The following is a 25830-nucleotide window of genomic DNA, read 5'->3' as shown; positions in this document are numbered from 1 at the left end:
GCCATGGATTTCATTTTATTAATTGTATCCACTCACAAATTGACCTAAGGTCACCAGATGTGTAGACACAATGAGATTTTTCTTGTTGCTTACAGTCTTTAATTGAAGTGATGATAAAGGAAATAGATCTATTTAAAAACAAAACCAAATAGCTATTTCTCTACATTAGGAGGTGGCACCAGGTGTGGGATTCACATTTTGAGTGGCCACTTGTGGTGCAACTTCGATGATCCGGGGCTTGTCTATGATTCTGGCGGTACGGTTGCCCTTCTCTACAATCCCAATAATCCATGCTTGGTGACCTTCGCCATACTTGGGGGACTTTATCTCTGCACAGAACCGAGCTGCTTGCTCACGTGGTAAACAGATTAGAAGGCCTCCTGGCAAAGGAAAAGAAAAGAATTACCATTATCGTGATATTATGAGCTGGAGCAGTTTCTCTGTTTCTCTGCCTCTACTAAAAACTTCTACACACATCTAAATTCAGCCAACAACTTAATCGATTTGCTTTTTCCATTAAACTAAGAGGCTCGCCCTATCCCATAGACAAAACAATTCCTTGGTAAACTATGACAATGACCTATCTGCGAACCATTTAATGCTGTGTGTAGTAAGGTGCTGGGGCTTCAGTAACATGTGGTGGCTATTTTTTTCACAACACATTGAAAGAAATATTTACAAATGAATAGAAATGCTGCTTTTCAATTTGGATTCCTTATCTCACCAAAACCACTCCTTTGTATTTTAAGACTCATGAAAGATACCTCAAGGTATCTAGGTTCTAGTCCTGCCTCATTATCTTCAAAACAAACAAACAAACAAAAAAACCCCACACAATTAAAATAATTACTATTTCTAGTAACTAGGCCAGAAAAAAAATTTGTTTCTAAGTAAAAATTAATGCAGGACAGGAACAATTGTATACAGTGTACTTTTATTAAAAAAGTAATAACTTCTCATTTCTGAATAAAAGAAACAAATTTAAGTGATTGGTATGGTAATATTCATTAACTCATTCAAAATCCACCCCCCCCCTCCCGTTACCAATAGGTGGCAGACACTGTTCCAACCAGATAACCAAGAGGAATCTCTGCTTGCTTTAAGACAGAACTTTTCTTATTTTAAGCAGGAAGTTGAAGGGTCCTTATTGAAGGCCATGAGAGGCCTGATGGAGTACTGAAATTCCAAGCCACTTCAAAGGGGCTGAAGTGGGCAGGGCAGGGCTTTGTGATCTCTACCTCTGCCTATAACAGAATGTTCCAGGGTACCAGGACCACTCCAGATCTGATGTCAGGTGTTCTGGGGGTCAGGTCTAGACAATAGTATTTAAGAGTCAAGATAAAGCACAAAGGGAGAAATGGCGGGAGGACTTCGAAGACAATACACTATTTTACTTCTTTTTTGGTACCAGGGATTGAACCCAAGGGCACTTAATCACTGAGCCACATCCTCAGCCCTTTTTATTTTGAGACAGGGTCTTATAATAAAAAGGTTGCTTATAGCCTTACTAAGTTGCTAAGACTGGCTTGGAACCTGTGATCCTCCTACCTCAGCCTCCGGAGTTGCTGGGATTATAGACATGCACCACGGCACCCAGCTCTATTTCACTCTTAAAAGAACAATTTTAGACTTTTTTTTCAAGAAAAAAATTATAATCTGTTCAATGTCTTCTACAGGTATTAGCTTATTTCAAATGCTAAGCTTCCAATGACAGTTGGGTAATGATTTATCTTTCCCACATTCTCCCACTCCCGTACCATTGCTATTTATATTCCTATATCCAAAAGGAGAAGACAGGAACACTCAAAATACGGCTCTTGTTCACACATGGCAGGGACTGGAAACCCACGCGGAGGCAACCATAATTAGGACTGCCCTCACAAAGTGGAGACACCCTCACACACTGGGCCGCTGCTTTCTCAGAGCCTACCATTGGCCTAAGTTCAGCCCTCAGACTTGGGCCCAGGATCCCATACCTGACGTCTCCGGGCAGGTCCCATGCATGAGACCGAACATGTTCCCACAGGCTTTGCTCACGGCAGCCATCTTGGCCAGTACAGGGAGGTTGTGAATCACAAACGACACCTCATTCCTCTGTTGCTTGGCCAGATTCTGTGCGTGGCCCAAGATCCCGAAGCCCGTGATGTCAGTGGCTGCGTGGGCATTGAACGTGTGCATGAGTCCTGCAGCTGAGAGAGTCAGAGGAGGGAGTCTTGAGAAAAAAACACCCTGAGTTGAGGAACTTAAAAATCACACATACACTAGTGAAATCTCATTTGTCAGTGAGATGACAAACAGGAATAATGAAAAGATAGTATTATAGAATTAGCAAAATCAGTGAAAATCTGATTTCTCTTCCTCCTTTCCTTCCTCTTTTTGTGGTGCTGGGGATGGAACCCAGGCTTTGCATAAGCCAGGCAAGTACTCTAACCCTGAGATTCGCCCCAACCCTGATCTATTTCAATCTAAACTGCCTGGAACCTATCAGTGGTTTCAATCAAGAGCAACTTTCAGTATGCTAACAAAAACTATACAGAGGAATTATTCAACAGAAGGTAATTTAGATCTCATCCTAAATCCAAAGACTTTTAAAAACTGTTGACTTAAAATCAAAGTATTCCAGTTAGAGATCAATTATCTGAAAGAACTTTTTAATTAAAAAGAGTATCTATCAATAGACTATATTTTGGAGTTTGAGGTCAGGGTAGAGAGGTCCCACATGACCCTCCCCCAGTTTTGCCTACATGAACATTTTGCATCCACAGCACAATGAGTCAAATACTTACCTATCAACTAAAATCTGTAACTCACATGAGGGTTGTGTGTGCTAATTCTACACATTTAGAAATGTATAACAACTTCCACCCAACATTACAGTCTCATGCAGAGTAGTTCTACTGCTCTAAAAATCTTGTGCTCTGCTTAGTAACCCTCCCTCCCCCAAACCCTTGGCAGTCAATGATCATTTTACTGTCTCTACAGTTTTGCCTTTTCCAGAATGTGCTACAGATGCATCATATATTGCAGAAGCCTTTTCAGACTGGTTTCTTCCACATAGGGTCTTCCAGGTCTTTTCATAGTATGATAGCACATTTCTTTTTATCATCTGGATGTGCCAGTTGTTTACCTGTTGACCTACTGAGAAACTTCCTGGTTGCTTCTAAGTTTTAGTGATTATAAAATTATGAATAAAGTTGTTATAAACATTTACATGTAGGTTACTGTGTGAATTTAAGTCTTCAGGGGTGTAAATCAAGAGCACAATTGCTGGATCACATGGTAGTAATGCCCGTTGCTCCACATCCTTGCCAGCACTTGTTGTCAGTCTTCCAGATTTTAGCCATTCTAATAGGTGTGTAGGGTAACTCTTGGTTTTAATTTGCAATTCCCTAATGACATCTAAGGCTATGTATCTTTTTATGTTTGTCAACTGTGTATCTTCTTTGGTGATGTGTATGTTAGGGGGTTTGGTCCATTTCTTTTTTTTTTAAACTGGATTTTCTTTGGGAAAACTAATGGTTGACTTCTAAGAGTTCTTCATTTACTTTGGCCACCAGACCTTTATCGGATAGTTTCTCCCAGTCTGAGGCTTAGCTTTTCATCTTAACAGTCTCTCTCACAAAGTAGAAGACTTATACTAATGAAGTCCAACTTACCCAATTTTTCTTTCACAGAGAGTATTTTTGGTGTTTTACCTGAAAAGTCTCCTCCAAATCTAAGGTCATCTAAATTTTCTAAGTTATCTTCCTAGAGTTTTATACTTTTGTTTTACATTTAGGTCTAATTCATTTGGAGTTACTTTTATGAAGCATGTAAAGTCTAAGTCTAGATTTATGTTCTGTATGTGAATGTCCACTTGTTCCAGAACCATTTGTTGAAAACGTTTCTCTCAATGAATTGCCTTTACATCTGTGACAAAGGCCCATAGTTCGACTACGGTTATATCAATCTATTTTCTATTTCTTTCTACAGATCTATAACTCGTTTTACAAGAGAGGCTAAGTATAAAAATTTACATTTCAAAATAAAGTGTTCACAAATAGGTAAAAAGTTGCTGGGTGCAATGGCACATGCCTATAATCCTAACAACTTAGGAGGCTAAGGCAGGAGGAGTCCAAGTTCAAGGCCAACCTGGGCAACTTGGCAAGGCACTATCTCAAAATACAAAATAAAAAGGACTGGGGATGTAAGCTCAGTTGCCCTGGTTTCAATCCCCAGAACCACCAAAAAAAAAAAAAAAAAAAGAAAGGCAAAATGTGGTCCTTACCTGGTAGAACAGTAATTATTTGGTCATTGAAAACTATGTATAACAAGTAACAATAAATGTTAGTGAGGATGTGGGAAAAAAGGTACATTCATACAATACTGGTGGGACTGCAAATTGGTGTAACCACTCTGGAAAGCAGTATGGAGATCCCTCAGAAAATGTGGAAAGGAACCACCATTTCACCCAGTTATCCCACTCCTCGGCATACACCCAAAGGACTTAAAATCAGCATACTATAGTTACAGTCACATCAATATTTATGGCAGCTCAATTCACAATAGCTAAGCTATGGAACCAATCAAGGTGCCCTTCAATGGATGAATGGATAAAGAAAATGTAGTGTGTGTATATATATATATGCAATGGAATATTACTTAGCCATAAATAAGAATGAAATTATGGCATTTGCTAGTGAATGGATGGAACTGGAGACTATCATACTCAGTGAAATAAGCCAATGCCCCAAACACCAAAGACTGATGTTCTCTCTGATGTGTAGATGCTAACACACAATAAGGTGGGGGTGGGGTGGGGGGATAGAAGTTCATTGGATTAGACAAAGGGGAATGAAGGGAAAGGAGAGGGGATGGGAATAGGAAAGAAAGTAGAATGAATCGAACATAACTTCTATGTTCACATATGAATAGATGACCAGTGAAACTTCACATCATATATAGCCACAAGAATGGAATTCTAATTAGAAGGAGTTACATTTCATTTTGTATAATGTCAAAATATACTCTACTGTCATGTATATTTAAAAAGAAAAAAAAACTATGTATATGAGGATATATAATACTGGAAAAACAATTTAGTAATGTTAGATGAATAAAAGTAGACTTCAGATAAATAATTGATAACCACTAGTTTAAAAAATAGCAGGAAATTACAAACCAAAAAAAGTCCTGCAGTAATACATAAAAAATACTAACAAGCCATTTTGGGGTTGTGCAACTACAGATAATTTTATTCTCTACTGTTTTCCATCTTCTAAAACAAGTATGTGATTCTTCTACAGTAGAAAAAAAAACATAATATGGGAAGAGAGACAAATTTCTTAAAAAAGTTACATATAGTATACCCCTGTAAATTGGTATATAACACTCTGGAAAAACAATCCGGCACTATCTACAAAAGCTGAGACCAAAAAAGTTCTAGCACCAATACACATAAATGTCCACTGACAGCAGATCAGATAAGGCAGCCATGCATTAGAAGGTTATAAATTAAGGGGAAAGGTAGATGCTAAAATAAATTTTTTTTATATTTTTAAGTTACTTCAAAATCAAGAAAATCAAATGAGATCTCTTAAGATCTCCTGGGAACAGGGAAAGGAACAATGGAATGAATCTGACCAAATTTGCCTAGGTACATACATAAATATGCTACAATATATTTCACCTTTATGTACACCGACAATGGACTAATTAAAAAAAAACAACCTACAAATTAATAGAAGAAAGATTAGCAGAATAGAGAAAAGAGAACAGGGGTGGGAGGATGAGACACAAAGGAAAAAGTAATGGGGACTTTGGAACAAATTATACTCCACGTCTGATAATTCTGTCAAAATAAAAAAACAATACTATTTAACTACGATGATCCAAAAAACTTTTTCTAAATTAAAAAATAAAAATAACAAAGAGAAATACAGTAAAAAATATACATGTTTAACAAATCTCCTGGTCAGGCTAGGGGATGCATGGGCAAGGCCCTGGGTACAACACACAAAGAATTTTTTGATGGGTGAAGTGGGACATACCTGTTAACTCCAGCAACCAGGAGGCTGAGGCCCTAAGCAACTTACAAGAACCTATCTCAAAGTAAAAAAATATAAAGGGCTGGGGATGTAGCTCAGTGGTAAAGCACCCTTGGGTTCAATCCCTAACACTTCATATGTACAGAATGCTCCTTGACTTGTGATGGGGTTATGTGATAATCCACTGGATGCTGAAAATATCCTAAGTTGAAAATATATTTAACACACACAATCTACCAAACACTACAGCTTGGCAACACAGTAAACTACAGCATATTGGCTGTTTACCCTTGGGATAAAACGGCTGATTAGGAGTTGCAGCTCACTGCCACCACCCAGCATTTCAATCATATTGCACACCGCTGGCACCAGAAAAGATCATTTATTCAAAATTCAAAGTGTGGTTTCTACTGAGTATTTCTTACTTGAACACCATTGTAAAGTTGGAAAAATCTTAAGTGGAACTATCATAAATAGAGTACCATCTGTGTTTGGATTTCCATGAGTAATCTGCATAAGCCAAACCAGGTACCACGAGAAGATGGCCTGTGGTCAACAGTCACATCTGGCCTGTGTCCTGTTTCTCCAGCCAAGAGTGGATTTTCTTTTCATGTTTAAAGAGCTGTGCGCATGTATGTGTGGTAGGGGAACATCAATGAGCAACTGAGACTCTATGTGGCCTTCAAGCCTAAAATAGCTACTACCTCTGCCTTTTCAGAACGTCTGTCAACCCCTACAGCAGAACCCCTGCCCATACCTGTCCTGTTGAGCCGTGCCATATTCATCATTGCTTCTTGGTATGCCAACTCTACGTCTTCTTGGGTGACTACTAGTTTAATTTTATTCCATTTTTCAGGCTAACAACAGGAATGTAGGTCAAGGAGAAAAAAGGGGAAAAAAAGATTAATACCATTAATTACCACTGACACAAAGAATACCTTTTTTCTTAGTCATCTTCTGAGTTTTATTTATCAAACTTTGTTCTAAATATTAAGTGTCCATCAGACCTATCGTCATGATATCTTTTCAGTTCTCATTCTACATTTCTGTAACCAAATACTGCATCTTATTGGCTATGTAAACCTGGCAAGACACACAGCTGGACTGGGATGGCAACAGGCACGCGAGCACAGGCTGCAGCTGGCTCTTTGGGGAGGGTATAACATCACATTATCAATAGCTTTGAATGTCTCTGGTTCTCATCTCTCCTATTACGTTGACAGCTTTCATTTTTCATATTACAATTATATTTTTATTGACTTTAATTGAACCCTGGAGTGAGGCTTCTTTTGAGACTGGGTCTCACTATGTTTCCCAAGTTGACCTTGAGTTTGTAATCCTCCACTCTCAGCATCCTAGGGTCACGGGCACATGACTCTGCCTAGGAGTGAAGTTATCTTAATGAACAGAAGAACTGGAAACAACTTTAAATGCATGGACACTCAGGACAGCCTTGGGTAAGCAAAGGACATCATAATGAGAACAAAGAGGTTTTTCTTATTTCCCTCAGCCTGATTTTAGAAGAACCCAGTTGGGTTCTTGACAAAATGTTATTATGGCCCATTACCTAACCACATTTATGCATCTACTTATTTGTTCTACAACAGAATAAAAGAAAAGCCAATAACCTACCACCCAGTGTAATAACTAAACATCAGCAATAACTTCTGTCTACCCTCACTCTATCCCTCCATCTGTCCCAAGTAACACCTATCCTGGACTTTGTACTTTCCCCCAACATTCAAAAAACAATATTCTCATAATGCCTAAACAGCACACTCTGGTTGTGTTTGATCTTTAAAAAAAAAAGCATGCTGTGTTGTTGAGTGTCTTTGGTACTTGCTTTCTTCAATTCTGAACACTTAAAAAAACTGGTTAAAAAAAGAAAAGGTATTGCTGAGCTGAGGTGGAGACACCAGCCCCGTCACCTTGCCTGCTTCCAGTTCCCTTGCTCAACTGTGCACTCCTGGGAGGTGGTCCTGGCCAGCATCTCTGTGAATTGCCCCCTGCAATGCCCTTCCTATCTAGTTTACATCCCTGGGTGAGGAGGGAAAAATAAATGAAGGTGCAGACTTAGAAAATCTTTTACTCTGTTACATTTGCTGCAAGTAAGATATATATATATATATATAATATATATATTATATATATATATATATAATATATATATTATAATATTATATATATATATGAGTTTGACAAAAAATTATTCTTTTTCAATTGTTTCTTAGGAATGATAGCTTCACATGATAGTTGTAGATGTTATACACACCATGATGTATGAGAATATATGACAATCTTATTAATTTCTGAGCTGTTATGGCAGTAAGGAAAAAAATAATCTTAGTTATGATCATAGTTCATTGAAAAAAACACCTATCTTTCTATTCTAGATGCATTCTTCATGAGAGAATCGTACATTGAAATGCTCTTAATTACTAATCAATTTAAGAAGACAACTTCCAAAAAAAACCCAAATCCCATGACTGAAAGTTTGTCCCTAACTGACCTTATTTATACCCCAAACACCACTTTCTACAAATTCTCCTCCACAGTGTTATTACTATCATCATCATCATTTTGCCATGTTGGGGAGTGAGCCCTAGGACTTGTGCATGCCAACAAGCAATCTGCCACTGAACTACCCTCCAGTCCCATATTACCTTTTGGTGATGTTTAAGATGTGAAAGTCGAAACTATCTCAGCACCAAAAATAAATGATGCTAATTCCTGGCCTACCAAATTCTTTATGGAAACCCCCTGAAGCCCTAATCTGGGACTTACCTACTGCAAAAGCATTCAATACATGAAACTTTGATTTGATACAAAAATATGGACAATTCTGAGGATTTCTTTTAAGGACCTGATTGATTAAACTAAATACCATGGTACTATAAACTAAAGGTTTCATTTTTCTAAACCTTCCAACAAAAATCACTACAACTCTGAAAACTACGGTGCTCCTGCCCCCTTTATGAGCAGCAGTTTACTCACAATATCCAGCCACTGGTGCACAGCAACAGCAACTTGTGTCCCCAGAGGTTTTGTCAACACAAGCACATCCCCTGGTACTGCATTATCTGGCCTGAAGAAAGAAAAATAGCACATTCTAGTAAAACTAAGATCAACTCCTTAAGACAGGAGAAGGAAAATTCTGTTAAAAAAAATGTTTTTGCACTTAAATTTAAGTCAGCTATTATAAAATATTAGGTGGGAGCCTTACAAACTCCTACTGAGGTTACTACTGCAACAAAATATTAAAAGGAAAATGAAAGCATCCACAGGCTTAAACATGTGGGTCAATTACCTATAGATGTTTTTTTTTTTAAAAAGTACCAGGCACAGTGGCACACACCTGTTATCCCAGTGACTGGGAGGCTAAGATACGAAGATTGCAAGTTTGTGGTCAGTCTATAAACTTAGTAAGACCCTGTCTCAAAATAATATTAAAACAAAAAGGGCTGGGGATACAGTTCAGAGGTGGTACATCCCGGGGTTCAATCCTAGTAACATACACACACACGCAAAGCAGCATATCATTTAGTCTTCCAAGGTTCCATCTGGCCATTTTCCCTTAGCCATATATGAGTGAATGTAATTCACAGATGTACCAGAGTTCCAAATCATCTGAGGCAACAAGATTTCTCTAAGATGGCATATTCATGGTCACTTATATGGTAGAGACTCAGGTAGGATTTTTTAGATTATGGGATTTAGCTGGAATCTGAATCTGGTGTTTTGGTGATTTCTACAACCAGGTTCTCAAATCAGATAGCAATAATGAGTTTCTTATCTGACATTCAAGGGTCCCTACCTTAAAGACAGAAAGCAAATTCTAAAAGGACAGCCTTGAAAAGAAAAAGATTGGTCCTCCAAAGAAAACAGCTATTATATTTGTATCCTCACTACTGGTGTGTGCACCTAACACTCAGGCCTTTCCAGTCTCAGCTCAAGGAGTTGTCCACATAACCTTCTAGTCCCTGACACTGGGCTACTAAGATGATATAAAAGCAATTTAGGGCAAAGACTTCAGAACACTCCCCAAGACAATCTATAAGATTTGTATCCACTGTCAGCTTTAAGTAATATAAAACTTGGACACTATACAGAACTTCATTTCCCAAAAACTAGACCTTCAGATGGAAGTATCCTTCAATTCTGATCCACTCACACCTGAGGCTGGTAAGGTCTTCCACTTTACCAGTTATGTGCAACCAACAAATTTATATCAAGTTAAGTGTGATAAAACTATGGTGTTATTTACAAGTTTATGGGCAATATGACAGAACAGAATCATATGCACAAGTTCATTTACCTTTTAAAAAGTAAATATACATGCTGTTGGCAAAATATTCCTTCGTTTTCTTCCCCACCCAATTCTTTACTAAAAAGCTGCAATGGGTGAGACACATAGATTCTTTAGGATCTAAGTGAAAAGCCTGAAAACTACCAACATATGCTGTATGTTGGGAAAATAAACCAGGATCCTTAATGCAGAAGTTGTCTAAAAGCAAAACTGACCTACAAGGAGCTTTCTTCAGTTAAAAAAAAAAAAAGGGGGGGGGGCAAAAGATATGATTGTGAAAAATATATTTACCCCTACTCATAAGAATAGGGTTAGCTGGGTGCAGTGGTACATGTCTGTAATCCCAGGGACTAAGGAAGCTGAGACAGGAGGATCCCAAGTTCAAGTTCAGCCTCAGCAGTATAGGGAGGTCCTAAGCAACTTGGCTCAAAAAAATAAAAAATAAAAAAGGTTTGGGATGTAGTTGGATAGTAAAGAGCTCCAGTGTTAAATCCCCAGCACCAAAAAAAAAAAAAAAGAAAAGAATAAGATTAAAACCACCAAGGCAGATCGGCAAAGACCAAGTTCAAGTTTGTTAACCCACTGAGTTATGCAGGATGTGGAGAAACTGGCCCACTCAATTCACTGTTGTGGAGCATAAACTAGTAGAGTGTCTATGAAGGGCAAGCTAAATGGAGATATCAGAATCACCAGCACACATCATCTGCTCTGGTGATTCCACTGAGAAACTTTTTATCAGTAGATTCCCCTGAATAAAATGATCTGTTATCTCTAAGGTCCCTCACTGGATTATTATTTGTAATGTCAAAAAAACTGAATATCATCTAAGTGTCAATAGCAGACTGGCTTAACAATAAATAAAACTGTTAAATGGTGCCTTGCAGGCAGGAGCCTGGTGATCCAGTCATAGGTGAAAGCATTAGCACTATGGATTCTTTTCATACCTTTTGAATTCTGAACCTGCTCAACACAGTACCTATCAGTACCTATTCAAAAAAAGAAAGAAATGAAGTTTATGCTGCTTTCAGAAAGAGGGCAGGGTGGCTTTTCTTAACAAGTCATTAAACATGCAAAGTGACAACCTGTGTTGAGCTACGCCTCCAAAGAATATAGAGAAAGGGCAAAAAACATGAAAAGATGCTCTGATCGAGAAATGCAAATCAAAAGCTCATGGGATATACTTCACACCCACTAGGATGGCTATAATCAAAAAGACACAATAAATCAGCTCATGGAAGGGATGTAGAGAAACTTGTTTAACCAAAAAACCTACATGAGTATTTATAGCTTCCTTCATAATAGAAAACAACCCAAAGGTCCACCAACCAACAAATAGATAATAAAGCATGGTGTATCCAAATGATGGGTTTTTCAGTCATAAGAAAGTAAGTATTAAGGATTTATGAGGGCTGGGGAGATAGCTCAGTTGGTAGAGTGCTTGCCTTGCAAGCACAAAGCCCTGGGTTGGATCCCCAGCACTGCAAAAAGAAAAAAAAAAAAAAAAAAAAAAGGATTTATGATACACCTTGAAAGCGTTACACTGAGTGAATGAAGAAAGATACAAAATGTCATACATTCCATGATTCCAACTATATAAAAATGTTCAAAATATGTAAATCCCTATAGACAAAAAGTGTTTGCCAGAGGGTGGTGGGGAGGAGAGAACCGGAAGGGGTGGCTAATATGTATAGGGTTGCTTTCTGAGGTAAAGGGCATGTCCTGGAATCGGGTAATAATGATGATTGTACAACCTTGTCCTCACAAAAATCAATGAATTATATACTTTAGAATGATAAATTATGTGACATTTTGTTATATATGAATTATAATTCAATTTGGAAAATTTTTAAATATTTAAAAATAGGATCAAACAAGTACTACATGGTACAAAATGGATAAACCTTAAAATACGCTAATTATATGAAGTGAAATAAGCCAGGAAGAAGTAAGAATGGGAACTGACAACCAAGAGGTTTCTTTTTGGGATGATAAAAATGTTCTAAAATTGACTCTGGTGATGACTGTACTCTGAAGACACAAATCCACCGAATGGTATACTTTGATAATCTCAACAGACAGATTTTTCTAGTGAGAAAGAATAACAGAGAAACAGGTCGGGTGACATGAAATAAAAATCAACTTACATGATAAATTCATTGGGCTGACAGACAGTTGTAGCAACTCCTCCCAGAACAATCCAGGGGTTTAATACTGTTTGGCCACCTGTTACAGATGTTCCTGCTTCCTCAGCCGCATCCTTAAAACCCTGTATAATTAGGGGCATCACTTTATCCCTTTCCTAGGGTTTAAAAGGACACAAATGAAAAGTCAATTCTCTTCAAATCAAAAAAGAAGTTCCATACTTATAAAAAGGATCACGAAATCCTAAATCCTGAAAACTAACAGATTGGACAGGGTGTAACAAAAATGGAGAGTATTTCACATTGTAACCATTTTATCAAATGCTGAAAGTTGTTTTGGACTACAATGTGAACAAGGATAAGTGAAGAGAGGATTGATGTATGGGACTGGTCCACAGGCTGGGCCCCAAGTCTGCTGACCATCAGATCCTCTCACAAAAGATAAAGAGGACTGGGTACGCAGCCAGTGGCAGAGCGCCCTGGGTTCAACCCTCAGCACTGCAAAACAAAACAAAACAAAACTAACCCCAAAACTAGCTTCCTCTGCATATCCACCTTGCCTTTAGGGAGGCTTACATTAACCAAAGAGTACAAAGACTGGCAAGGGCCAGGTTGGTAATGGACACCCACAAGGTCCTTGCTGATACCACTGGGTAAAACTGATCAAAGCACACATTACTAGGGCAGAAGAAAGGCCTACTAAAAACTCAAGATTTCTGTAAAGCAAGGCAAACTGATTTTGGGGGTAAGTGGGGTGGAAAGTCAATAAAACAAAGTACCTGTCAAAAGTAACCAAGAGGAATTCACTTCTGGTTCAAGAAACAAGTACCAAAGACACTGATATCTCCAGGAAATGATACAGAAGTGTGACTGAGTGAACAGGTGATATCCCCAGCCCCTATCACAGTCTACTTCAGTGATACCTTGCCACCAACTCAGAGTTACTCGCCCTCTAAGTGTCAAGTATCCTGACCTATATATATATAAGGCAGTGCCTGATCTTACAGTCTGACACTCAGGTACTATTACTATGGCCTAACCTTCATTAAAACACACAAGCAAAAAACTTCTAGGTTTCAGTCTACCTGGAAGAGAAGGAGGTATCAGGATGTTAGAAATGAAAAGATAAATAAACCAGATGCTATAATTTTAAATTTACTTATAAACACTCCAAAATAGACAGCTGGAAGGACTACTAGAAGCCACATGGCCTCCTCACTTTTTAGCTGGGAAACAAGTCATAAACGTCAAATGTCATAACCAAGAACACAAAGACAAGCAAGCAGACACAGTTGGGGACCTCCTACTTACCCTGTCGGTCATTTTATTACTGACTCCAAGGAGCATCAGCATATTGTCACATTCTGTTACCCCCATTGCATAGAGGTCACTGAGGACATTGGCACATGCTATCCTGCCCTAGGAAGAGAGGGGAGATGTGAGGACAAACAGGGAGTTTCCAACTGTAGAAACGAAGATCAAACTTACAGAGTGGCCTCCAAGGAGAACTCAGGGACTCTCCAAGAAAGGCAGCTACCAGGATGTGGTTCTTGACTCTGGATTTGCAAACTAGCTACTTTCCTTTTGGAAGAACCACCAGTCATTCACTTTCTCAGACATTTCTGTTAACACATTCCCTTTCCTGTGTAGAATAAAGAATTTACATATTCTTTTTTTGTTTTTCGGGGTTTTTTTCCTCCCAATATCACCACCCTGAATATTAGAAGCCTGATTTATTTAGATAGGTGAGGGTGTGGGGGGATGTCAGGAAGACAAGATTAGAACCAATAGTCTAGGAAAGTCAGGGAGTCAAAGAGTCTGAAAAAACAATTATCCTAAAGCAAACTGGAAACATCTATATACCTTAAAAAGATTCTATAAAAATGCTGACTTTACTGGTTATAAGAAGAAAGGAGATGGTTTTTATGAATCTGGATTGAGAAATTTTTATAGCTTCAAGGCTATAAGAAATAAACAGGAAAACTATCTTGTTTGATAAACAAAAAAACAAAAGAAATCAGAAATATACAGGCCTAAAGCAAGACTGTTTTCTAAAGAAAAAGAAGTATTTCCCAGTAAACTATTCCATTTTATTAGGAACTTGAAATAGTTTAATAAGAATGTAATAATAAAGTTTTTTTTTTTACTGCCATAAGGGATTTTTTTAATGTAAGCTTCTATTAAATAAATTACTTTTTTTTATAGATAGTGAAGAGAAAATGAAGTTTTCCCTCTGATTAAAAAAAATCAAAGTCTAAAGTAGTCAGTTTCAATGGCTGTTTAATTGTTTTATATTTTCTTATAAATTCCTGGTAGATCAACAATCTTCTGAGGACCCAGTAATATCACCAAGGCCAACAGGTGGTATGCAACCTGGAGAGGCCAATCACTGCGTGGCAGTGACTTACTGGGAATTCACAAATTCTTTGAAGAGATGGTGTAAAGAGAATGAATTCTGGCTTTAATCTCTCTGCTGCCTGCTCAGGTGGGACACATGGGTGTGGCTCACCTGCCCAGCCTCTCAGGAGTATTGCTCTAGAGGAGGGAACAGATGGAGGTGCAGAGGGAATATTGGTTCCTTTTTTTTTTTTTTTAAATTTTTTAATGTCGATGGACCTTTATTTTTATTTATTTATATGTGGTGCTGAGGATCAAATCCAGTACTTCACACGTGCTAGGCAAGCACTCTTCCACAGAGCCACAACCCCAGCCCAATATTGGTTCTTAATAACCTGTTTACTTGTTACAGGCATCTGAGCAGGGAATACCCCTTATTCTGCTACCTCATGGTTCAAATTTCTCTTGTGCAGCCTAATCCCAGTGTCCTCACCATAAAGGAAGGACATCTGGCATTTTATAATAAGTGGGATATCCCCATCTCTTCACTGGCTTCTCTTGATTGGTAGGGAAGTGGGATTAAAGGCTGGGTAGATTAATATGGCCATAAGCATGCAATGGACAAATGGGAAATATATCTATGTAATACATGACCAGTAGATAGGAACTCCAATTCAATGATCAGATATAGATCATACACAGTGTCATATAATACAGTGGTGGGTGGGTATGCAGATGACTGATGGGAAGTAGCCAATGTTAACATTTATCAGAATAAATATTCAAGAAGTCTAATTACAATTAATAATTCCTTTATTTCTGGAAGAAAACTTTTAGGATTAGTCCTATTAGAGTTCAGTAACATAGGAATGGTGAAGTTTACGAATGTCAAAGAAACAAAATATAAAGAAAGAAAACAAAAATGCCAGTCCTACAGAAGACTAAAACAATGAGTGTTCTTATGCACAGATATACACTCAGGTACAAAAGCACTAGAGCGACTTCCCTGCTCTACTTACTTTACAATAGTGCCAAGCAGGAGTATGGAATGGGCCCAACTGCTGTGACTGCAGGAGTCACAGCAGGTTTGGGTAGTGTACTTTGGATATAGCAAGAACAAAATCCCCAAACCAGAGACACAGACAAAACCTCAGCTGCAACCACAAACCAAATGCGTATATAATTCCAGTGATAAAAACACATTAGGTTAAACTTACCATCATGTAAGGGTCGTCTACAATAGGATAAATGTAATCTGTGGTTTGAACCAAGGAAAGACCACCATGCCTCAAAGGAATGACGCAAGTATCCATTCCGATGCCTGGAAAGATGGAAGTCATCAACATTCAAAAATAAGAGGGAAAAGTCATTTTATTTCATATGATCAACATTATGAATAGGAAGATTTCTGTATAAGACAATTATGGAAATTCTGCATTGCAAATGAAGCCATGTTTTTCATATCAAGAAGCATAACTGAAATAAACATGAAACTTAACTAGATTAAGAAAGAAAATAGGAATAAAAAACTCAGTCATCAAGAACCAACTTCAATATGGTACAATTTTAAAACCTTAATGATATTTGAATAAAAATTCTTTTTATTTTATTTATTTATTTATTTATTTTTTTTGCGGTGCTGGGGATTGAACCCAGGGCCTTGTGCTTGTTATTATTGTATTTTTTATTGTATTACTGTATCATGTTACTGGTAACATATAGGATTTCTTTTTTATTTTTTTATTTTTTTTAAATTGATGGACCTTTATTTTATTAATTTATTTACATGCACTGCTAACAAGAGAACCCAGTGCCTCACACATGCTAGGCAAGTGCTCTACCACTAAGGCACAACTACAGCCCCAGGATTTCTTTTAAGATGAGAATAACATACATGGGCTTGGGTTATTTCATTCATAAATACTTTTGAGTACATCTTTAGATATTATTCTATTTTCTCAATAGAATAGCTATTTGTACTGTATTTTGCATATAGAAAATGCTACCAATACATTTTAATGAAAAATGAAATTGAGAAAGACAAGAATGAAGCCAGAAGAAAAATTCAAAATTTCCTACCAAAACCTATGTAATTCATTTTATCGGTTCCCAAAAGCACTTTTTAAGAAATTCCATGTTAGTCCCTTAGTAAAAAACTTATAACCACCACCTTTACTAGCTTACAATACGAACTTTCCGTCCATTGAAAAGAAATTTTCTCAGCAGGGCATCGTGTCTCATGCCTGTAATCCCAGTTACATGGGAGGCTGAGGCAGGGGGATTGCCAAATTTGAGATCAGCCTGGGCAACTTAGCAAAACTGCCTTCGAAAACAAAAAAAGGAGGGCTGAGGTTGTAGCTCAGTGGTAGAGCACTTGCCTGGCATGTGTGAGGTACTGGGTTCAATTCTTAGTACCACATATAAATAAGTAAGTAATATAAAGGTTCGTTGACAACTAAAAAAATTAAAAACAAAAACAGAAAAGCAAAAGCAAGCCTGGGGCCTGAGCTCAGTGGTAGAACATTTGGGCTCTGGGTTCAATCTCCAATATTGCTCCCTACCCAAGTTACTTAATATGGCTGTGAGTAATACTTCAGGTTATTAACAATTATTCCTAAGTATTTTGAAAGGTAGCAGGGACCACCAATGGGCTAATTAAAAAGAATTCCCTTTTTCTGAAAACAGTTTTGATGCCACTACAGTAGTCTACCTTCCTTTGAAATTTACCTTTAGGGCTGGGGAGATAGCTCAGTCGGTAAAGTGCTTGCCTTGCAAGCACAAGGCCCTGGGTTCAATCCCCAGCACCGCAAAAAAAAAAAAAAGAAATTTACCTTTAACACAGACACTTTACAAATTCAGACTGGCATTCCCAAGTAAGCTGAATACAGAGTGTTTTCCTACACCCCTCTCCAAAGGACAACCTTCCCACCCTTAGGAAGTATTTCACTTTGCAGTCCAACAGCCAAAGGCAGGGAAAAAAAAAAAACAGGATGAAGTACAAAAGGAAGTGATTAGACTCTACCATATAAATATGGAATTCCAAATGAAACAAAATCATATCTGAATCACGTTGAAAGGACCTTTCATTTTGTAGAAGCAAAATGTTAAAACAACCATCTCACATTGCGACAGCAACAAACCCAATAGCAGTTGATTGCTGTGGCCCTTTCTCTTTTTTGGGTTGGTCCACTATTACTAATGCAAAAATAAAATTAAGCTTTAATAAGAAGTCAGACTGAAAACAAGCTTTTTAATATGTTTACTATACTAGAAGGCAATGTAGAAATCTTTAAAGATATAAGTAAAGAATGGAGAATTTAATTTCAGAATGGCAAGTCTCACAAATTGGAGACAATAATACACACCTGGCTTGTGCTCAGTTTTTTCTGTTGGGCAAGAAAAGTGTGATAATTCACTTGAACAGCACATGTACACAGACACAAATTTCATTCTACAGTGCTCTTGAGCAGTTAAATGGAATCAGCAAGAACTGCAACTGTCTCCCTAAATAACAATTCCAACAACTGGCTATTCTGAGTGTATTACTATTCACTCTGGAAAACAGTGAGGTAGTTTTCTTCTGGGTTTCTATTTAAACTACAGGACTATTGAAAGAGATACTAAATAGTTGTTGAATGTTACACACATGCTGAAGATGGAACTCAGGGTCACTTTACCATGGAGAGCTACATCCCCAGTCCTTTTCTCTATGTTTTTACTTTGAGACGGTCTAAGTTGCTGAGACTGACAATTTGCCTGCCTTAGCCTCCAGAGTTGCTGGGATTATAGGTGTGTATCATCATACCTCAGCAACTAAGTGAGACCCTGTCTCTAAATAAAAAATAAAAAGGGCTGTACGTGCAGCTCAGAATACAGAGCACCCTTAGGTACCCCACACCCCAAATTGAACTAAATACATTTGATTTGTAAAGCACTTTATTTCTATACTTAGTTCTTTCATCAGAGTAGCTGATGGCTCTGAAGTATGTTCCCGGGCTGAAAAGAAACTGGCATTATCCACATTTTCCTTTCACAATTTTGACACTATTGCAATGAGGACCAGTGCTATTCCATGTGGTAGCCATTAGCCACCTGAGGTCGTTAAGCACTTGAAACGTGTCCACATTGAGATGTGCTGTTAAGTGTAAACTAGACACCAGACTTTACACAGTACCAAAAAACTCCACACACACACACAAAAAAGGCAACCAAAACCACCAATATCTAATTAATGTTTTATATGCATTGGAAAGAAATTTTTAATACACTGAGATAAATCAACTCCAAAATTTTAAGGAAGGGAAGGCATAAGCCTGAGAGGGACCATAGGCTTTGAAAAACTAGGGTTTCAAATTGAAAGGGAAGAAAAGGGAAATGGACAGAGGAAAATGCCATGAAGTGGGGGAAGACTTAAATATCAGATTGAGAAGCTTATGTTAAATTATTTATGTAGGTGGATAGAGAATTATCAGATTAAAACCCTCCATCAAAATAAATAAGTAACCCAACTCATCATATATCACTAACAGTGATCCACATTTGACAGCTCATAAGTACCAGACAACAGATGTACAGTTTCTAAAACATTCTTAGGCTAACATTTCTTTAGTTAGGACACATCTAGTAAGTATGTGCACCTTTAAAAGCTGTTTTGGTTCATTCTTCAATTAATACCACCTTACAATCTAGGAATCATGATATTTAATTAGGAAAAAAAGTAGGAACGTAAATAACACATATAAAGGTGTATTTTTGTACATACATACATATACACGTTAGACACACATATTACATATGTGGATAGATACACAGGTACAGATACACAAAATTTCTGGCATTCACAACTATTTCAATAAGTTTTATTATCTCATATCACAGTCTGAAAATTGAGTAACGTGCACAAAGTAACATTAGCAACTGGTACACAATTAGCAGGTTGGGTCTAACTCTGACTCCAAGGCAAAGGTCTAGCAAGGAGGTACACCACTTCTGAGGGTTTTACTACTCTGCTTCTTTTAATAACCACTTGCTGGTCATCTGGGGATCTGTTACCCCTGAGGTTGCCATGAATGCAAATTTAGGGGATACTCATTTACTTCTCAAAGTCATATGTGACCAGAAAAATGGTCTTTGTATTCTTCTATCTGCTTTTTCCTGCCTTTTCCCTAGCTGTCAGACATTGGTCCCTTCTGTCCCTGATGCAAGTTGAAGCCAAAGCAGATCCTCTCCCCACTTCCAACCCATTTGGTTTTAGAAACCAGAAGGCAAGCAACAGGAGAGTGCAGAAACTGAACAGTCCAGATCCTGGCCCAACTCTTCCATAGAATGGGCACCACCTTCCCAAGCCTCAGAGGCTACTGCAAGGAGCATTGATCAGGCCCCACCAAGGCACTCAGGGCACACGGCAGGCCCAAGGACTCAACAAGATCAACAGGATGATGCCATGGATAGCAATTACTACTTTACTTTGCTCTTTTTTTTTTTTTTTTTTCGGTGCTGAGGATTGAACCCAGGGCCTTGTGCTTGTGAGGCAAGCACTCTACCAACTGAACTATATATCCCCAGCCCTACTTTACTTTTCTGTAACAGTTTTCTTTTTTTTGAAGTACTGGGAATTGAACCCAGGGTCTCATGCATGCTAAGCAAGCACTCTACCCCTGAGCCACATCTCCAGCCTTATTTCATTTGGTTTTGACCATTGAGTGGCTTATTTTTCTCAGCGCTATTATCAAAGAGCTTCCTTAATGTATTCTCATTTCTTGACAAGTCTGTCAACATCAAAACCATCTCATTCATGTTGATATTCCTCCACAGCTCAGACATGAGCTAGAGGAGAGGAACTATTTTCAAACTGAGCTCCTAGGAGTCCTGTGGGCCATGGGGGAGGGGATGAGGAGTAATTTCCCTCCCTCCCAATCAAAGAAACTCTGTTTCCTCCACCCACCCAGGTACTGGGATTGAACCAAGGTGGGGCTCTACAACTGAGCCACATTCCCAGTTCTTTGTATTTTTGAGACAGGGACTTGCTAGGTTGCTGAGGCTAGCCTTGAACTTGCAATCCACCACAGGAGTACTCTTGTGCAACTCTGCTTTTATTTCCTCTATATATTGTGGAAGAAAGGAGTAACTCAAGCTCAAAATCAAGATGGTAAGGCAGAATTTTCTAACAAAATAGTGAGCAAAAACAAATGAAATTAAATCTTATGTAAGAAAGTTGATCAAGTCACCCTAACTACAGAATATCCAAACCTCCAGAATAAAATCCATTTGTACAGGAAAATAATCAGTCTTTCATCATTCACTTAATAAACCATACAAAAAACACAAATCAACAATATCCCAGAGCCTAAAAGGTCTTTCTGAGCCCTGTGTATGGGAAAAGGGAAATCACAATATTACCAGGTATACAGAAAAGGAAAAAAACACTGCCCTCAATTCCAGATGGCACCCTGAGGTCAAGTAGGGCTTCATCCTGTCTTTGAGTCTGGAGCAGTCCTGTGTGTCCCACCCTTAGCTTTTCAATCACTGCATACTACACAGGACCCCAAGTCATTACTCTCAAAGTGTTATGCATCATGCTTTCAGTACCACCTTCCCTAAGGCAGTCAAGAGGATGCAAGAACTTCAGGGATCATTTTAAGAAAAAAAAGCATAAAGGAATTTCTGCTTAATCCACGGCTAACCAAAAAATTCAATTTAAGGTAAAAAATGCTTTCACTGTACTATAAAGATGTCAATCACTTTACTCTGGTTTAAAAACTGTTATAGACTCTTCCTGATGCTTTTCAAGTACTTCCTCTAAACTAGGGACAATAAGGTAACACTGTTACCACTGGATTGTTCTTTGAATCCCTACAGATATTCAAAAATAAAGGCAACATGGGATAAGTTTAGTTTTGGACTCATTGATTGTGGACTGTAAAGTATTGAAGAAGAATCATTTACATACCAAGCCTTGGCATAACAGCTCCCAGAAACTGTTCATCTTCTTGGAAATGGTTCTCTTGTAAAGACTCCAGCAATTTCTGTAGAACATCTTGGGGCACTTTGCAGCCTGTGCCCTTCAGTTCAGTGAATCTGGTTAGCCGGAAGCTCTTATCCAATTCATAACTTTCCGGATTAAAGGACTCCCGCGTAGACATGGTTCTGGGGCCCACACTCCTTATAGGTTAGCCCCTCCCCTCCCTCTCTCTTGTTTGGCTGTTTGGCTGGTTTTTTTTACTTCTGATCCACCTAGGTATCACCAAAACACAAAAACATCATTAAAAGAATTCAGACATGTACTTGCCAACCATAAAGTGAACACATGCTAGGGAAAAGTACATGTGATGAGCGCTGAAACCACCAAGACCACAGGGAAACAGCAATCTGGTGCCACAATACCCTGTTCATCATGATAATACATAAGCTGGAATAAATCTTTTTTTTAAAAAAAAGAGCCTATATCCCAGTTGTGGAGGTAGCTCGGTGGTAGAGTTGATGCTTTGCAAGGACAAGGCTCTGGGTTCAATTTCCAAAACAAACAAGAAAAGGGCCCAAACCATCCCAGATATCTCTCTATAGATCTCACATCTAGAGTGTGGTTATAATGGTGGTTCTGAAAACTCTGAGGAAGATCTCCCTTGAAGAAGGAAGTTAGGCCAGCAAGCTCATATGGCACTGTGCCACTTTGAACAATAAGTCCCAAAGGTTCTTCAAGGGTGCAATATTATGAGAACCAAACAGCCAGCCACTTCATTTGTTGATCTGAAAGCACTATGATTTAACAAGTAGAAGTCCGAACTAAAGTGACTTCTCTACAAAATCTCTGATCTTTTGCTATCAGACAGAAAAACCAAACACCTATTGGAAACTAGAAAAGGATATTTATGCAAATGCATTTGATGAAATCTTCAAGATACTAGATTCTAATTTTAGAAAACCATGTTTCCCTCCCAGCCAGAAGAAAACAACATAATACAAAACTAATAAACTAACAAGAGGCCTCCCTAAAGGACTTAACTTTAAAAACTTGAATGGCTGTTTAACACAGTAAAGTCTGTGTTCTTCAAGAGCACTTGGAAAGTTCTCTGATGTTTTAATGCAGTGCTATTTCCTAGAAAGCAAACATCCCGCCCAACAAACTAGTACACACATCATTGACAAAATATGCTACTGCTCATTACCATTTCATTACAAAACTAAAACAATAAATTAAACCTTACCAAATCACTAGCATTTGCAGTACTGAGTACCACCTAAGTTTCTGGAAAAAGTCCTTCTAAGAAGCCTTCTGGCTAAAGCAAAAAAACATGTGCTCCCAAGGTTTACAAACCTCCAGATTGATACTTTATTGGGCATAGAATTACAGACACCCCAAGTTTTAGGGTCAGTTTCCCCTATAAAATCTATGATTAAGAACATAATTCCCATTTATAGAGTTTTGCATCCCCTGGGAAGCACATCGTTCATTTAAAATAAATTTACAAAGCCCGAGTTCGGGCAGTAATCCAAAGGTCCTCACAAAAACATGTTTGGGATGAGCAATGACTTTACTGGGAAAACTACAAATGTACCAGCACAAACCTTCCAACACCATTCCAAGAAACAAACCTGCCCCAAAGAAAAGGCGAGCCAAGCAAGTTAGAGATGGGAATTTTGAAGCCATTTTAGTTTGGAAAGTCTTAATAGCATTTAGACTAGGAAGGGTTTGAACAAAAACAGCAAAGTCCTTGCCTCTGCAAAATGCCTTACATTTAACACCATCTGACCCTACCAGGAAAAAAAATCCAACTCCCGAAGCATGCAGTTATTTTCCTACCTCCCATCCCTATCCCCAGCCCCCGACTGAAAAGTGGAGGAGGAGAATTTGGGGAACGAACTTCCTTTTAAATTTCTATTTTCCCACACATTTAAGAGGGGAAAAAAGTTAGAAACACCTTACATCAAGAAAGCGTTCGGTAGTTTTAAAATTCCAAGTGGAATGAAAAATACATGCCAGCCAACAGATTCACATCCCCAACCTTAAAAAAAGCAAAACTCTTTTATTTTTGCAGAGGAGGATAAAGGAGGAGGGATGGGGGGAGCGCAGTAAAGGGAGGAAAGGGGGACTCAATTTGCATAATAAGAGACAGTCAACCGCGACTGAGGAGCCACATGTTTACACCTTTAAAACAATGACATGAATATTTAAAGATAACGTTTAACCCTTTCCTTCCCGGGCACGTTTCCATTTTTGACACAAGCGCGCCGCGCGGGACGCCGGGCCGGGAAGCGCGGTCAGCGCGGTGGGCAGGGCAAGCGGCCCGGCCCGTACCTACCTACCCCCAGGCCCCGCACGTGCAGAGGGGTGGACACCGCGGCGTGCGCGCAGGGCCCGGGTACTCTCCATGAGGCCCGAGGCGCAGACGGCCCGGGCGCGGAGGACGGCACTCGGGGACACCTTAAGTCTCAAGCTGCCGCCTTTAAAGGCACAGCAGGCCCGGGCCCCGCTCTTTGTGCGGCGCCGCGCGGCGGGCTGGCGGCCGGGCGGAGGCTACACGGCGCTGCCGGCTGGGCCATGCCCGCTCAGGCCGTCCCGCGGCGACGAGGGTGGCGGGAAGCGCGCGCGGCCCACGGCTTGGGGAAGGCGCGAGGCGCGCGCGGCCCACAGGCCCGGCCCGGCGCCCAGGTCCGGCTGCGTCCGCGGGCCCTGCGGGCGCGGGCCGGGTGGGGGCAGGGAGGGCCGGAGGCGCCGCGCCCGGGACACCGAGCTGGCTCTCCCGCCGCGCGCGCGGGCCGCCGCACAAAAATGTCGGCGGGCGAAAAAATTAACCCCTGCGTGGCCGCCCTCCCCCTCCACTCCTCCCCGCCTCCTCCCTCCCTCCTTCCCCGGCCCCGCGCGGCGGCGGCGGCGGCGCGGGCGGTGCTTCTTTTTTAAAGCGGCCCCACCAAGCCCTGGCTCTGCCCCTCTCCAGGCAGGGCTGGAAGGGCCGGCTGTGCACGGCTCCCCGGCGGTCCCGGGCGGCCCGGAGGGGGATTTGCAACGGCCGCCACGGGCCTGCGGACCGATATTCCCCTTTAAGCCTGGTGTCTCGCCCCCCCTCGCCAGGCCCGCCGCTTACCGGCTCGCTTTGCGCCCTCCGCCTCCTCCCGAAAACGGGCCGCGGCCGCTCCCACAATGCACCGGGCGCGCCGGGCTCCCTTAAGCGTCGCCTGAATAAAAATGCTGCTCCCGGCCGCGGAGGCCCGGCCCGCGCCTGGGCGCCGCAGGGGTCGGCCTAGCTGCGCGCGGCCCTGCGGGAACCGGGCCGCCGCGCTCCCGCCGGCTGGGCCGCGAAGGTTCCTTGAGGCCGGCCACCTCCCTTTAAGAGGCGGCGGGCCGCGGCCGGAGCGGCTCGGTGCCTGCGTGCGGCCCGGGAAGGGGGCGGGGGCGCTGTGCAGGCCCGAGCGCGGCAATGATTGGTCTCGGGGGAGGGGTGGGGGGTTGCAAACCCGAGGAGCGGTGGCATCCGTTGCATGATGCAAAAAGGATTGATTTCAAAAGTTGCGAGTTGCATTGGCAGCAGCCTGGGGCGTCGTGGCCACCTCCTTTCCCCTGACCCGCTGGAAAGGCCAGGAGTGATTTCCTCAACCTGGCTGGGCTCTACCACGCTGCACCAGCGGGACGCAGTACCTGCTCCTCAGACGCTGCGGTTGGAGAGTGCTGTAAGACAATGACCGTGGAAACAATTTGCAGAAGATTGTAGGAGCCCAGGAAAAGCCGCCTTCTACTCCAATGAAAGATTTGAAAACAAACGGCGCGTTTGATTCTCATTGACTCCCATCATCACCTTCACCTATTGTTTAGCCTGGCTCCGGAGTTCACTGGTGCCTCAGTGAAATATGCAAATTACCCGCAAAGTTTCTTGAACATTTTAATGTGCTTGGTAGGAAGTTTTGGGAAAAAGCTTAAGGTTCCCCAGTTACATCGTTTTTTATTCACATGTCCCAGGAAACATGGCAGCCTAATCCTGTGTGTGCTTGAATTGACATCAGTAAGGCAGCTTCACCTCGTGAAATT

The 25830-nt window shown here is 40.3% G+C and overlaps 1 protein-coding gene across 4 annotated transcripts; it reads right to left on the bottom strand.

Moving 5' to 3' along the window:
* Positions 1-25194, bottom strand: Sephs1 (selenophosphate synthetase 1). 4 transcript variants are annotated; one of them, XM_047520806.1, is made up of 9 exons: positions 24893-25194; positions 21760-22043; positions 16028-16131; positions 13785-13892; positions 12477-12631; positions 9021-9111; positions 6784-6883; positions 1977-2189; positions 1-380 (listed from the first exon to the last, which is right to left on the bottom strand). In XM_047520806.1, the coding sequence occupies exons 2-9, from the start codon at positions 21950-21952 to the stop codon at positions 166-168; spliced, it is 1179 nt and encodes a 392-aa protein (XP_047376762.1). In that variant the 5' UTR covers positions 21953-22043; positions 24893-25194; the 3' UTR covers positions 1-165. The 4 variants fall into 4 exon arrangements, with proteins under 4 accessions (XP_047376762.1, XP_047376759.1, XP_047376760.1 ...); XM_047520803.1 differs by lacking the exon at positions 24893-25194 and adding an exon at positions 24110-24625; XM_047520804.1 differs by lacking the exon at positions 24893-25194 and adding an exon at positions 24114-24625.
* Between the last annotated feature and the right edge of the window lie 636 nt (positions 25195-25830).

Source organism: Sciurus carolinensis, chromosome 12, assembly GCF_902686445.1.
Source record: "Sciurus carolinensis chromosome 12, mSciCar1.2, whole genome shotgun sequence".
In the NCBI taxonomy this organism is placed as follows: domain Eukaryota; kingdom Metazoa; phylum Chordata; class Mammalia; order Rodentia; family Sciuridae; genus Sciurus; species Sciurus carolinensis.
Note: the sequence above shows the minus strand (reverse complement) of the source record. Positions and strands in the feature narration are given on the sequence as shown.